At 32.6% G+C, this 16,093-nt stretch overlaps 2 protein-coding genes across 5 annotated transcripts in view; one reads left to right on the plus strand and one right to left on the minus strand.

Moving 5' to 3' along the window:
* Positions 1-27: 27 nt before the first annotated feature.
* LOC132753902 (uncharacterized) lies at positions 28-12,773 on the plus strand. Its single transcript, XM_060744453.1, has 10 exons — positions 28-64; positions 783-910; positions 1,664-1,750; positions 4,164-4,256; positions 5,197-5,283; positions 6,076-6,274; positions 10,051-10,200; positions 10,446-10,534; positions 11,156-11,226; positions 11,509-12,773. The coding sequence occupies exons 1-10, from the start codon at positions 28-30 to the stop codon at positions 11,696-11,698; spliced, it is 1,131 nt and encodes a 376-aa protein (XP_060600436.1). The 3' UTR covers positions 11,699-12,773.
* Positions 12,774-15,052: 2,279 nt separating this feature from the next.
* LOC132753898 (arrestin domain-containing protein 3-like) overlaps positions 15,053-16,093 on the minus strand; it is a 46,516-nt gene continuing 45,475 nt past the window's right edge. For all 4 annotated transcript variants that reach the window (XM_060744448.1, XM_060744449.1, XM_060744447.1 and 1 more), the window contains exon 7: positions 15,053-15,947. In XM_060744448.1, the coding sequence (XP_060600431.1) occupies positions 15,808-15,947 (140 nt within the window). In that variant the 3' untranslated portion in view covers positions 15,053-15,807. The remainder of the gene's footprint in view (positions 15,948-16,093) is intronic.

Genomic DNA, 16,093 nt, shown 5'->3' on the forward strand with positions numbered 1-16,093 from the left:
TATTTACTAGTAAACCATTACATATTAATGCAAACAAGACGGCCCTACTATGAAGACAATCATGGTCGGTTACGTGGCAACGAAACCATTACTTTTAATCATAATGCATAACGCATTGCAATTTTCGACATTTGATTTTTTGGACATTTTTTATTCCTAATTTAATGTACCTAAAAACAAGACTAGTTCAGTACTGTTATATTACACACCCCTCTTCCGTTATAACCAATTCGAGTATACCTCTTCTTCCCACCAGATGTCATATTTCGCCATTATCTAGGCATTTCGACAACAACTAATCACTTAGTAGATATCTATACATCACAACAGCACGTGTGCTGTGTGGCAGCCGTAAAAGTTACCATGTACTTTTCTTCAATTTTGTTACATAATTTTGGTCGTTTGGGATAATTTGGTCCAGCACATTCAAATGTACCGCTCAGGGGACATGAGGGATATTGAACTTTTTTATTATCCCGGATGTACAGTTTCAATCAAGTGGAGTCTGCAATTTTCATTTTATTTTACTGTTTTATTGCTTCCATGGGATTACATTTTTCCAGATATATAATGCCGAAATATTTCTCTATATATTGCATGCATTTATCCTGCCAGCTAGTCTGGGTTCCACTATGTCGATTTTTCATTTGCTTCCGTTTGGCAAAACGCGATCGAGTGTGAAAAAGCGCGTATATCATGAATAAATAAAAATATCAACGTCTGAATGCCAGGTTACCTGACAGCTTCAATACAGTAATACAATATATTTTCTATATTTTCAGAGGACCTCATATCTCTACGGAACGGGTTGATGATATATACGAAGATAATTCTTATTACTGACGGTGAACCAACTGAAATCTGTCTCCATAGAGGTCCAGATATTCCAGACCCGAAACAAATGGCCGAGGTATTCCTCCAGTTTTTATAACCCTCTCCACTGTCGTAACTTTTTTATATGTAAAATCACCTATGTTTATTTTAGATAGGTGTATGAAGTTTTGGACTTCCACTATTTTGGACACGTGTGGGTTAGCGGCATGTACAGTCTTGATTGTGTCATATTAACGCATATTAATGTATGATCGATGAAATTGTCTGAGCAGATTTACTCGTGATGTTTGTAGTTTATCCTCTGGATCACTGCTTTTTCACTATCAACATATATTTCACTAGTATGATTCAAAATGTTAAAAAAAAAGGTTTTAACAAAATTGAAATTCACACGGTTAATATTTGAAATCATTTTAGAACTTGCTGTTGCATGAGTCGGCGTTGATTGATGTACGATTTTGTCATCAACGCGGGTAAATTTATATATAAATACATTTTTCTTTTTATATAAATAACCCTTTTTTTAATCTAGAAATTTAAAAAATCTTTTAAAACGGAAATGAGCCGCGTCATGACAAAACCAACATAATGCGTTTGCGGCCAACATGGATCCAAACCAGCCTGCGCATCCGCGCAGTTTGATCAGGACCCATGCAGTTCGCTTACAAACCCTATTACACGTAGAGAAACTGATAGCGAACAGCATGGATCCTGATCAGACTGTGCGGATGCGCATGCTTGTCTGGATCCATGCTGGTCGCAAATGCACTATGTTGGTTTTGTCGTGACACGGCTCAAATGAGTAACAATGATAATCTATATGCCTCAGACGAAGACGTTGTCGGTGGTGTTAATGGAATCAATGTCATCACGGTCTCTAGATTTGTTCTGTGTTCCAGTTGGCGACGCAAATAAGGTAAAACCTTTCGCAATAGACCTCATTAAATTATTTAGTACAGCCTACGCAGAGCACCACCCTTTCGGAGATGAAAGTTTCGGTTCTTGTTTAGAGGTGGTGCTTTTAAGAGGTGTTGTTTTTTTGAGAGGTTAAGTTTTAAGAGAAGTAGTATTTAAGGAATAGTTTATACTGTTGTATTAAAGAGGCTCTTGGTCTACTGAGGACCGCGCCACAACATTTTATTATTTCTATCTACAGGTATATCTTTGTTTCTCGCAAAAATGATATGTTTATATAATATGAGAAGAAAGGGAAATATAATATGGCAACAAGTGTCTGTATTCTTATATCTATATAAATGTACACATAAAGGCCCCCATTCTAGATAGATAAAAATACATCTACAGCGGCTGGAAGCCGTCCGGTTATAGATGAAAAAAGCATGACATTACCATTGTATCACAGTATATAATAAGGATATTAAGTCGGTGGAACAGTGGAGAAACAAACGTGCATTATTTAGAACAAAGCAATTGCTTCGATGTTTTTGTGTCGCCTTGAAATCGCGACATATTATATCTTTACACTGGCTGCCGGTACAGACCGGAATATCTAGCTCGAGGGTAACTGTTTACGGCGGTAACGAGGCTCTGCCGAGTTTCCGCTTAAACAGTTACCCCGAGAGCTAGATATTCCCGTCTGTACCGACAGCCGGTGTTTGATAGTAGCACACGCGTATGAACATACAACTTCATTCATTACGGTTAAGTGACGTCATCCTAAGAACGAAATTCATTCATAAAAGGCGCGCAGCAATGACGTCATTTTAAGCACGCGACTTGTCTTACATGGGGGGTGTAAGACAGGGTTTTCTAGCACCGGCGTAAACGGTAGATAATCATGTATGACATGCAAGAAAAGAATTACTTTTGTCGTCAGCGTCGTTGTCGGCGGCGTCCCCAAAGGCTTGTCCGGAGCATAACTCTGTCACTTTAAGTCGGATTGACTCCAAACTTGGTATGCATGCTTCTTTCAATAACCCGAAGTGCAATGCACAAGAATCGTTACTCTGCATTTCTTATTTTTTTAGTTATTGCCCTCATATAAATATAAAAGTTATGAACTTGAAATTTCATAGGATGATATATCTCATAAAAAGAAGTGCAGTGTACAGGAACCGGTACTCTGCATTTATTATTTTTTGAGTTATTGTCCTTTGTAAATTTTCATACTTTTTGTCCGGGCCATTTCTCCTTAACAGTAAAAGATATTGTGTTGAAACTTCATAGGATGATAGATCCCTTTATGAAGAAGTGCAGTGCACAGGAATCGGTCTCTGCACTTCTTAATTTTTGAGTTACTGCCCTTTTTTATATAAAGTATAAAAGCTATGGACTTGAAACTTCATGGGATGATAGATCTCATTGAGATAAAGTGCAGTGTTTAAAGACCGATACTCTGATTTTTGAATTATTGCCCTTTGTTAATTTTCTTTCTTTATTTTTGTCTGGGTCATTTCTCCTAAACTACAAAAACTTTGGACTTGAACTTCATAGGATGATAGATCTTATTGTAAAAAGTACACTGCACAAAAACTGGTTCTCTGCCCTTCTTATTTCTTTAGTTATTGCCCTTTGTTAATTTTCATTTTCGGCCGGGCCATTTCTCTTAAACTATAAAAACTTTGGAAATAAAAACTTCATAGGACGATATATCTCATTGAGATTTTAAGAAGAAAATGCCTAAGTGACAGTTATTCAAGGCAACACATCCGACTGGCGGTGTTCTAGTTTTAATTATAGAAATAGCATCCAGTCACTCGTTTAACTTACATCGATGAAACAAAACGTTTGTTTATTATATTATTATTTTGTAGAGAATATGTGAGTGGCACATTATCATAACAGATTTTGATAGATATTGCTTACTTTACGAAGCAATAATAGAAACAAAAAAATTGTCCCATTAGATATTCATCAAAATATAATGTTAAAAATTATGAATACAACAGTGGTGTGTTACAATGAACCTTATACAGAAAATAATGTTTCATTAAATGTCAATTGAAAGAAACTCCAATGAGGCTTAAATACGTAAAAACATAGAATTTTAACTATTTCAAAGATCAGCAGGGGTACTTGAAACAGAAAAATATGCAAAACATAATTAAGAAGTATATTCAAAAATAAACTGAAATTAATATGTTTGTGCTATTGTTAGCCCGTTTTGAGTAAAAAGCGTTGTTACACAATTTTGCTTATTTATAAATTTTTAATAATTATTTCGGAAAAGAAAACGGAGTTAGTAAATGATCTGAATTTTTGCACACAAGTTATTTGTCAGACCACATCAAATGGAGTATTAATTTTGAAACAAAATTTCTTGTCTTGTAATGTCGGACTCCCTTTTATACGATGATTTTTGCTTTTAGGACTTCTTGAACTTGTTGTTTTCAAAGGAAGGTGGTAGACGATTTCTTAACTACAGGGATGGTCAATATTTCTCGAGACGATACTTTCTTACAGTAAGTATATTTTTTCAGGAAATGACCTTTGTTTGTTCGAAATGATATTTGTATTGTCCGAAATAACAATAAATTACAATCAAACTAGTGATATGGAAATGAAAATTTTAAAAAATCTTTTGTTTCTAGCTTGAGTTTGCACGTGGTCCAATAAAAAAATATCTACAGTTCAATTTAAACTCCAGGTGAAAATATTGTGCAAAATGTAGCACACACAATTTTTAACGAGTTACTGCATGAGTAAAAGAAGAAGAGAAGCTTCTGATTTTTTGATGTTTTTTTTGGACAGAATAAAGATAATTTGTGTGGATGGTAATTGTCTTAGACTAAAAAATATTAATTTGTAAACTTGACATAATTTCACTCCATGGATCAATTTTAAGGATTAACAAATAGCAGTACCTAACATTCGATTCGTAATTGTTACGACAATGATTTCATTTTGAATGAATTATGACATATAATAATACATGTTTGTAATTTTGCTGAAGTAAAATATGTTGAAGCTTATAAAGGTAGACCTCATATTATGTAACAGCTAGACGTCTAAAGGTTTAAAACTTTCTTTCACCATCATGTTTAAGTTATTTAAGTGATCTAATGACTTGAAACTGAAGAAACAATGGAAGCGTTTGCCTAATGGTATATGATGTCTGCCTCATTGGTTGGAAGCCTAATTGGGTCACGGCCATGTTTCTTCATATGATACCAGTACTGGGTTCCAGTTTGTCGCTTTCTATGCTTCTTTTCGGCAAATCGACAAAAAACGATCGAGTATGAAATAGCACGTATGTTATGAATAAGTAAAAAATATCAACGTCTGAATCCCAGGCTAGATGGCTACATGAAGCGGACTCGGAAGGGATTAATATAAGTTGCAAAGAACTTGTTTTGCAGTAGAGCTTAAATAAATCATAGATAAATCTTTTTATTTCTGTAGGGGAAGGTGGAACCATATCGAAATCTCTTTCTGGGCATTAAATATGAGATTCCACGCCAGGACCCGGAATTGACAGCACGAGATTTTGTATGTACTTTTGAAAACTAAACACTATGCTACAATCTTATACATTTTAACATTTTTAACGGTATACGTCGATTACGTGTTGTGTCACATAACCAAAGCTTTAACTAGTTATAATTATTTCATATCATAATGTCTTTGCCCTTCGGGATTTAAATGTTAATTTCGTACTTTAATTCGTCTCTTTACTCTCTACTGCTTAAACTGATAATATGGATCTGTACTGATATAAATTTGGAATTCATTTATGTTATTGCTCAATTAAAACTTTTCTATTCGATATTGAAACCATTTCGATATCAATACATGTAGTCATAATTGAGCAAACGACAGTAGAGAGCTTGCAGCCTTTGTATTCGCATCTAGAAGGGGAAAAATTAACTGGAAAAAAGAAAGGTGTTAAGTTTTAATTTTAGCCCTGTTTGCTTTCAATATCTTATGTAAAATTACATAAAATTAACGCGGTTAACAATCAGCATGAATGTGTAAGCTGGTCTGGCTCTATATTGATGGCAAAGGCTGATCACTTTTGGTAACAGTAGGTTAACGGTTAACAAAATTGCAATTCGTCACCACGCCAGTTCATCTATATGTGTCGATGTGAGAGCAAATGGTATTTTTTGACATTGTTTTAGATTGTGTCTGAGACATAACCTTCTGCTACCATGGTTTGATTCACTAGTATATCAATAGCTAAAAAAATTGTAAAACTAAAAAAAATTCAACAATTTTAAGCGAAGAAACAATAAATTTGGTGCAGTTTTAATGTTAAGCTCGCGATTTTAACTATTTAAGGCTCACATGCAAGAAATAATTGATGACGCAACCACTAAAAACTTTGAAGAAATGAAAAGAAAAGAAGAAAATCCGTATCAGGAAGCCATTAACGAAAGACTTTTACCACTTGGTTCTCGTGTGAGGCGTGGTCCAGACTGGACCAGCGGGGTTGAGGACGACGAAGGACCGGGAACTGTTGTTGGGCATAATCTTTACCGTAAGAATAACTCATTCGTTTATGAACGAAATATGCAAAGTTATTCAGAATAAAGTAAAAATAGTTATTACAATAACGAGACATTAAAGGAATAGGAATGGATGGATTGATGTCTGTCTAATTTAAATATTCATCATTTAAAAAGAGGAACCATGACAGTTTTCCTATTGACATCAACCCAGTAAGAGAGAAATTTGTGTTTAAAGACACTATTTTTTACTTGAGAGATAAGTTCATGGGCGCCGCCATTTTGGCGTTCTGTCATTCTCGCGAGACAGACGAGACCGAGATTGTGACGTCTTATACCCACTTCCGGTATGGGTGTACACGCTGGTACAACTGAAATATATCTTGATGAAGAACTTATTAATTTTATTGCATACATTATATATTATTTATAAAAACATCATATGGAACTGAATTGTTTTAATTAATTAATTGAAGACGCTGCGACATTAATAATCATTTGTCCGATATTCAAGCTTGCTGATGAATGATGATCCCACCACATGATTTAAGCAATGACAGCTTAATTTTCAAAGATAAACCATAAACTTAATTAGGTACTATGAGAATCTTCTTCAAATTGACGATATATCCTTTTATTTTGTACTTAATTTTCGCTAGAAAAGCTGTCCAAATAGGGTACATCGCCGGTCATGTATCATTTTTTCAGGTAAAATATCAACTAAATCCAATATGCTGAGGACGCGTTTTTCCGCCATTGACGCTTAAAATGAGAATGGCGCAGGAAAATCGGCAGCCAGATTAATATCGTATGAAAACAAAACTGTCCATTAGGTTATTTAGGCAGTCAGTCAAAGCTGGTACCAACAGCAACAGGTTGCCCATTCCCCTATAATTACGCATATTCTCGGGTTTATCCAGTTCCTAAAGCTTTTTTCCACGTTATCTACTTACCAAATTCCTTTCCCCGACAGAAGCGCATTTCTACTACCGTAAATTTAATCCAATAAAACAAAAATCACATATCTACTTAATATTTAAAATGATTATTGGTAACTGAAAAAAAATGTGTTGCTATTTTATGACGTGCTGTAATTTACTACGGTGTGGAACCTAATTCCCCCTAAAGTCATTCAGTTCACTGATGAAGCGTAAAAAAAATAGATGTCTATTTCGTCATAAGAATGTATGACAAGGGTGATTAACCAATCAGGGCAACATTGTGCATGATCAAAAGGTCTGTCGGCACAGAGGCATACAAGGAGCAATAAAAATCGTCAGTACACAGTGTGACAGGAATTAGGAACAATTAAAATGGACAATGCGCAATATTAGACGTAATTAAGAAGTAAGAACCAGCAATTGTGTGAATAAATTATGCAAATTAGATTTTTGACCAGCCAATAAAAATGATTTGCCTGCAGTTAATATTAGGCTACGATTACGATGCGCAGCATCATACGTTGACAGACATGTTAACAATTTACTTTTGAAAAGAGTTGCTTATATTTTTGAAATGTGTACAATCAATTATAACATATGTTCACAAACCCTTTATAATTTTTAAAGTCAGAAATCAAACTGCCAAAATTTAATTATATGTACTATTAAGAACACGTTTAGTAGGGGTTTTTATAATGGAAGTGGCTTAGCGTACGGGCCCGTACGGCTAGCCAAAAGTTTAGCCGTCAGCCGTACGTGAGTCACGTACGACTAGCAAGGACACACTGTATTTGGCTATGCCGTACGGTCTCACTTTTCAAAATTGTATGAAGTTCGCAAAATGCATATGTTATTTTAATGACTTTAAAGCGAGGATTTAAACCAAGAAAACAGTATTGAATTGTCTTTCGGAATGTTTAACTTTTTAGAGATTAATCGCCTTGATCGCTATATATATCAAGATCTTTGTTCATTCGCAAGATGTACGAGCAAAAAAATAGCCTTTGCCTGCATTTACACCAATAAAAATAGTTTACAAAATTTTGATAATAATCCTTTTTTGTTTCATTAAGTTTAATTTTCGACACCTTTAATATGAAAAAAAAAACAAAAAAAAAACAACAAACACTGAAAATGATTGTTGTTAGGCTCTTGATAATTGCGACAATTACCGACGGTACTGTACAGAAGTTTGTCCATCAAGGAAAGTTTGCATGTTCCGTAAAAGGCATTCTAAAATTCTATTGTCAGTCCCTGGATAGGTTTTATTTAAGGCTAATTAATTGATTGACTGTGCTTTTATGTTCGATATTTATCTACTATTTTTAAAATTATATAATTATTTTTTGCATTTCACCGTTTTTTTTTTTCATTCAATGTTATTTTCATTTATTTATTCCACTCTCTGATCATTTTTTATTCGATCCATGTGCTTTAAATTAACAAAAATGATTAAATAATTCATACAAATTAAACAACAAATTATAAGCATGAAAATCAACAATTTTAATACAGTGCGTCCTGGCTAGTCGTTCGTGACTCACGTACGGCTAGAACTTTCGTAGCTAGCCGTACGTTTCTTTATTATTTATTATTATTTTTTTTTATATTGTTACGTATTTTGAACCATAAAAAATCTCCTCTACACCTCCTGTGAAAATTAAATTGTCTGGTCAATACTTAATTATATTAATATTTCCTTACGATTCAACTAGATTTATCATGAATCTAAAGATGTGGGGAAATGACATCACGCGCACCTGTTTTTATACGGCCAATAATCAAACATGGCTGCGCTTACTGATTTGTAGAAATCGGTGATTTAGCGATTGAAATTTTTGTTATCATTCGTTTAATATAATTATTTGGCGGCAGAAAATTTGCAGATTTATTATTTATAGTATTCTTTTTTTGAAATTAAGTTTTTATTCTAACCTTGTTTTTCCCTTTAAATTCCCAGTATATGTCTAAAATGTTAGATCATCATCATCGCAAGGGTCAATGCCATTGTCGTCATCATTATCATCGCTGTCATTATCTTCGTCCCAATCATCGTCATCATCATCATCTTTGTCATAATCTTCATTAACATTATCAACCTTGTCATTATTTTCGTCATCATCGTCATCGTTGTCATTAACACCATCATCATTATCATCATCGTTGTCATTTTAGCAATTTCATCTTTGTCATCATCAACGTCATTGTATTGTTATCCTCGTCGTTGTCACCATCATCATCATCGCTGTTATCGCAATCATTATCGTTGTCATTATCTTTTAAATAATGGTTGTCATCATTATCATGGTTAAAATCGTCATCATTATCATTGTAATCATCATCATCGTTGTAATCGTTATCATCACCGTTGTTGTCATCATCAACATCATTGCTTCATTATCTTCGTCATTATAATTATCGTTGTTATCATCATCATCATCGTTGTAATCGTCATCATCATCGTTGTCATCATCATCATCCGACTGCTGTTGTTGTCATCATTATTGTTGTCATCATCATCGTTGTCATCATCATCATCGTTATAATCGTCATAATCATAGTTGTCATCATCAACATCATTGCTGCATTACCTTCGTCATCATCGTTGTCATCAACATCATCATCATCGTTGTCATCAACTTGTTTGTTGTCATCATCATCATCATTGTTGCTATCGTCATCATCTTTTTGTCATCATATATAATCACCGTCATTGTCATCATTATCATGGTAATTATCGTTATCACCATCATCGCTGCATTATTTTTGTCATAACCATTAGCGTTATCAATGTCGTCATTATCATCATTATAGTATTATGATATCTATAATACTGTAATTATTTTTTTTCATTACTTTCATGATAGGGGATATGCTTTGGGTTCATTGGGACAAGACGGAAGAGATAAGACAGTACAGTTACGGTGATATGAATTTGTATGGCGTACTTCCGGTTGATGAACCAAGAATTCTGTTACCCGGACAACCATTGGCAGTCGGATGTATTGTAACAACAGGTATGGTTACTAAATGTCAAAGTCAATTACTAGTACCTTTTGCTGCAATTACATTATGCTGCTTAACTTGTAACAGGTCTAGATGGAAAATATCAAATTCACAAGAATGGTCAATACGTGAATGGTCCATTTTCCTTAAAATCTTTCAGGTTGTATGTTATTTAAAACGTGCTACTGTTATGTGGTGTATCATAAACATTTAGCAAATGTATAGAGAACTATTAAATTTGTTTTAATTTTTCAAGGTAAAGATTGGAGAGACGATGAAGCGCCAGAAGGAAGTAGAGGTGTAATTATAAATATGGGTTCTCGAAGTGGTACTAGAAAAGCAGTGGTAATTAATACTCGCACACTAATAATCTAAGACATTTGAAATAATTTCGAATAACCAAACATTCAAAATAATTGCAATAAAAGCTGTTTTCAAAATGACTTGTGTAATGTTGGAATAAGTTTGTTGTATCATAGTTTGGGGACATTTCTGTTAAAAATGTGTCCTAGTTAAATCGTATACATAAACATACACAGTGCGTAAATAGGAGTGCAGGTATTAGTGACCCGCACTCCAGAGCATTTCCATTGATTGGCTCATTTTTGCTGGGGTTTACTTATTGTGACGGCAGAGAAAGGGAAAGCGACATAATATATCATATTCAGATGCTCTTCATTTGTTACTTTTTTCTGGGGTTTCATATTGTGACAACAGGGAACGTGTTTTATGTGTGACTATGATACAAAAGAGAAAGAACATCAAAACACTCGGCAATCTGATTAATACTTGGGTGCTACGCCCCTCGTATAAATCAGACAGCCTCTTGTGTCGATGCTCTTTCTATATCTTAACCTTCAGTTATTAGAATAAATATAGAACATTTAGAAGTATCATATGAAAGAAGCATACGATTTTCGATCAATATGTATAGATAAATATATTTATGACATATTGTTATGACAGGTTCGTTGGGAAAATGGGAAAAGGACAGTAAGTTCATACGGCGATGACAAGATTTACGAAATCATGCTATGGTATTTATAATTATTTCATATTTTAAGAAATCTCTTACTGGCATGTAGTCTTATAATTTGATTTCGGAATGGTCAACACTTATAATATATTCTTGTGAAAAAGTACTTATTGTGAAAAAAGCATGCCGACTAATTTATATATAAGAAATGGTAACAAAATGTTCGAAGTTATTGGAATCTTAATTATTACGTTGTTTTCGACTGTAGCAGATATTTTTGCATTGATTTATTTACGTGTGGGATCTGTACTTGAACTGTATCATTATGTTTGTTTGTCTTTAGTTTAACAGACCAGAGTTTACCAGCACCAATCACAAGCCCTCAAATTCGCCCGGCACTTCAATATCGCCCGCAAAGACCAGCAGTACAAACTCATCAACCGGCCAGACCGGCTATTACAGCCGCTAGAAACAGTGAACCTACCAGGCTCAATAAAAATCAAACAAAAAATAAAAATAAAAACAGTAATTGATTATCTTTGACAGAGAAATATGGTTTGAAACGTTGGTCAACGTTGGATTGAATCTAATCAAGTTCAATAGATTGTTTTAAAGTTTAACATGGTAGTGAATCATGAAGTTATAAATTATTCAACTTTCCCACACCATTATTCCAATTCATAATAGCGGAGGTGACTAGAGTCAAATTTTGGGAATGAGTGTGAACACATTTTCATGGAAGATTCTTTACTTTTGTGTCCTGCAATAGTTTGACAATCTATTGCGCTAAACGTTTTACTTATTAGTCATATATGGTTTGCTTCATTTATAGTTTATATCTAAACAAAAGGAGGACAATCTAACAATTTAGACGTAAAGGAGAGTAAAAATGCAGTTGTAAATTCAAATATGATGTCAGAGGAGATTTCCTTGATTGACATTTATCTAATGGACTGGCACTGTTGTGAATTTGGGGTAGTCCATTGTTGGTGTGAGAGGGTTTTGGCAATAAAAATGCTAAAACAAGCAGTTATACGGTATAGAGAATGCCTTGATTACATGTAAAGTGAAAGTGAAACTAAGGCTCTAGGAGAGTGATATGGAAAATAGAGCATTCAAGGAGTTCAGAGTTAAGTAAACGCTATTTTAGTATAATTCACTAATTTTTGCAGGCTTGGTCGGGTAAAAGATCACTACAATTTTGAAGATAAGTACATGTCTTCCATTATCTGACATCATTTACGAAATGATTGATACATTATCTGTTTGTAAACATTAAAATGTTTTAAGCGAATATGCAGAAGGTTGTGAAAATTTAATCACTGTGATATACTCGTATTTGCGTGTTTCTTGTAAAAAATAAGTTATACAATTGAATTATGAAATCCATTAACACACCGTCTATGCTTTGCCCTTGCACCTTCTCCTGTTTTTGTTTCGAGACCTGCGGGGCTTCTTGCAGATGCGTTCATTGTGTGCCTCCCTTTCTTGTTGATGTTTGTGTTCAATGAAACATTTTATTTATAAAGATTTTTATGTCTATTATGTTTGTATGTTTCAATTGATATATATTATATGATTGCACTGAATAAAGTCAAAGGTTGTACAATTGTACTTGAAATTTTGTCGTTGTTCGTTTAACCATTAACATGCTGAATTTCTTAATAGGACTTTACCAGCTTCCAGTTTTATAATTATTTCACCATTCACTAATAACTGTAAAAAAATCAAATACCAAGTTACTAGTAACGAAATGAAGAAAAAAATTACCTTTTTCAAGTTTGATTATTTAAATGATACATTTTTATGATTTCCAAAAGGTCCATAAATATGCTGATTCAAGCTTGCACGGTATCAATGGTCGCAAAAAGGACTGTATTAGAGAGCATTTTATGGCCTCTCCTTAAACGCATTACACACGCTGTACAGAATAAATTTATTCTGAATTACGGAGCAATAAAACAAAGTCATGATTCAAACAATTTTAGTGAATACATTTTTATCTGAATTTAAAACCTTACAAAAATCGTAAACAGTTTTGAAAAGTTTTGCTAAGATGGACAGATTTTTACAATGGGTCTAAAAGTTGAATAATGCTCTTTTCAGATTGTTCAGCTAATCTACTTTGTCGCTTTATATAATAGTATGTTTTCTTAATGTTTTATTTTGTTTATTTTAAGTTTGTATTAAAGGGCACTCAATTAAAGATTCCAAATTTTTTTGTAACAAATGGGTACTTCATTCAATTAGGAGGCGATACATTTTGTTAAAGCAGAAGAGTATGAATTAGAACTTCTTTTTTTATTTTTTATCTTAAATCTATGTACAGAATCATTATCTAAAAGTATACATATATCTAAAATACAAACAATAAAATGAAAAGCTAAATACAAATTGAAATGTCAGAAACAACTTGTCATTCAATATAACATAAACATACACTAGTGAATATTTCATATATTATAAATTAACAAATGTTCCATAAAATTGACTGTTATAAATCTATGAATAATTTATATAACATAAACTAGTATAGAATAATGAATTTCCATATAACAATGACTGTTATTAAACAATGAAAATGTCATGTGTGTTAACACTATCGGTTAAAAATTAACGAATGTTCCATATAACATTGACTGTTATTAAACAATGAATAAGTATGTAACACTGACGTTGAAAAAAATTAATGAATGTTCCATATAGACTGACTGTTATAAAACAATGAATAAGTCATGTAACACTACCAATTAAAAATTAATAAATGTTCCATATAACATTGACTGTTATTAAACAATGAAAAAGTCATGTAACACTACCAGTTAAAAATTAATAAATGTTCCATATAACATTGACTGTTATAAAACAATGAACAAGTCATGTAACACTACCGGTTAAAAATTAATAAATGTTCCAGATAACATTGACTGTTATTAAACAATGAATAAGTATGTAACACTGACGTTGAAAAAAATTAATGAAAGTTCCATATAGACTGACTGTTATAAAACAATGAATAAGTCATGAAACACTACCGGTTAAAAATTATTAAATGTTCCATATAACATTGACTGTTATTAAACAATGAATAAGTATGTAACACTGACGTTGAAAAAAATTAATGAAAGTTCCATATAGACTGACTGTTATAAAACAATGAAAATGTCATGTAACACTACCGGTTAAAAATTAATGAATGTTCCATATAGACTGACTGTTATAAAACAATGAACAAGTCATGTAACACTACCGGTTAAAAATTAATGAATGTTCCATATAAAATTGACTGTTATAAAACAATGAAAAAGTCATGTAACACTACCGGTTAGAAATTATTAAATGTTCCATATAACATTGACTGTTATAAAACAATGAATAAGTCATGTAACACTACCGATTAAAAATTAATAAATGTTCCATATAACATTGACTGTTATAAAACAATGAATAAGTCATGTAACACTACCGATTAAAAATTAATAAATGTTCCATATAACATTGACTGTTATAAAACAATGAATAAGTCATGTAACACTACCGGTTAAAAATTAATAAATATTCCATATAACATTGACTGTTATGAAACAATGAATAAGTATGTAACACTGACGTTGAAAAAAATTAATGAATGTTCCATATAGACTGACTGTTATAAAACAATGAATAAGTCATGTAACACTACCAATTAAAAATTAATAAATGTTCCATATAACATTGACTGTTATTAAACAATGAAAAAGTCATGTAACACTACCGGTTAAAAATTAATAAATGTTCCATATAACATTGACTGTTGTTAAACAATGAATAAGTACCACATAACATTGTATATGTAGAAATAGGCGTTAAATCAAGTTTTCAAGTTTCAAGTTTCAAGTTTCAACATTGACTGTTATAAAACAAGGAATAAGTCATGTAAGACTAACAAGTATAAATAACGAATGTTCCATATAACATTGACTGTTTTAAAACAATGATTCAAATATCATGTACAGTTATTTAATGATGGATCTTAATAGGGATCATATAAAGACTCTTGAAGAATAAATTCATTGAACATTGACTGTATTTAATTATAAATTATTCATAAAATATTGAACGGCATTTTACATTAAATGATTCCTATAACACAATACTCGCTGTTATGTAACACTGAATAATTTGTATGATCTTGACTTTTTGACATAAACTTATTCATACAACAATAATGACTGTGTTTTTGTTGTTGTTTATTGTTGTTGTTGTTGTTGTTGTTTGTTGATGTTTTTTTGTTTTGTCAATGTGAATGAATAATTCATGTGATATTGTCTGCTATTTTGACGAAGAAAAACGTATACAATGTCAACTGTTTACTGAATAATTCGTTGTTTCACAACTGTTCAAAAACACTTTGCTGACCTAATCATGCAAATAGTTCGGACTTAAGTACCGGGCAATTCCTGTGAATATGTAGGTTGCTACACTACTGTTACATATGGTGTAAGAAATGGAACATGTAAATTAATTGCATTGCTTTTAATAGGAAAAAAGTATTCCAAAACGTTTACTTAATTTAATATCTGCGATTATTTTGTGCTCGCAGTTTCTTTGAGTCTTTAAGAATCAACAATTTCTCCTTTTTTTCTAAGCACACATAATTCCTTTATTTAAACGAAGATTTTGACCAATCATAGTATGTGTAACTTGGGGCAAATATTTTGTCCCCGCCCATGTGTTCGTTATCGTCATCATCTTCGCCAATCGTGACTTTTCCGAACACACATTCTGCGTAGGATGGTGGTGCTGAAATATTAATGATTAATGATCAAAACCCCGCTATTTTTTTGTAATGGATTCGTCCATCTTTGAAACTGGATCAGACCATTCAACATTAAAGATAAAATAGATAAATTGATCTATCAATAGTATTGATTATGGTTAAACTGCAC

The sequence above is a fragment of the Ruditapes philippinarum genome, unplaced genomic scaffold (genome assembly GCF_026571515.1).
Source record: "Ruditapes philippinarum isolate M1 unplaced genomic scaffold, ASM2657151v2 ctg991_1_1_1_1, whole genome shotgun sequence".
NCBI lineage: Eukaryota > Metazoa > Mollusca > Bivalvia > Venerida > Veneridae > Ruditapes > Ruditapes philippinarum.

Coding starts and splice junctions, on each gene's coding strand:
- LOC132753902 (XM_060744453.1), top strand. CDS start 28: ATGCAAACAAGACGGCCCTACTATGAAGACAATCATG. Junction 5,284..6,075: donor AATTGACAGCACGAGATTTT/GTATGTACTTTT, acceptor TAACTATTTAAG/GCTCACATGCAAGAAATAAT. Junction 10,535..11,155: donor GTGGTACTAGAAAAGCAGTG/GTAATTAATACT, acceptor TTGTTATGACAG/GTTCGTTGGGAAAATGGGAA.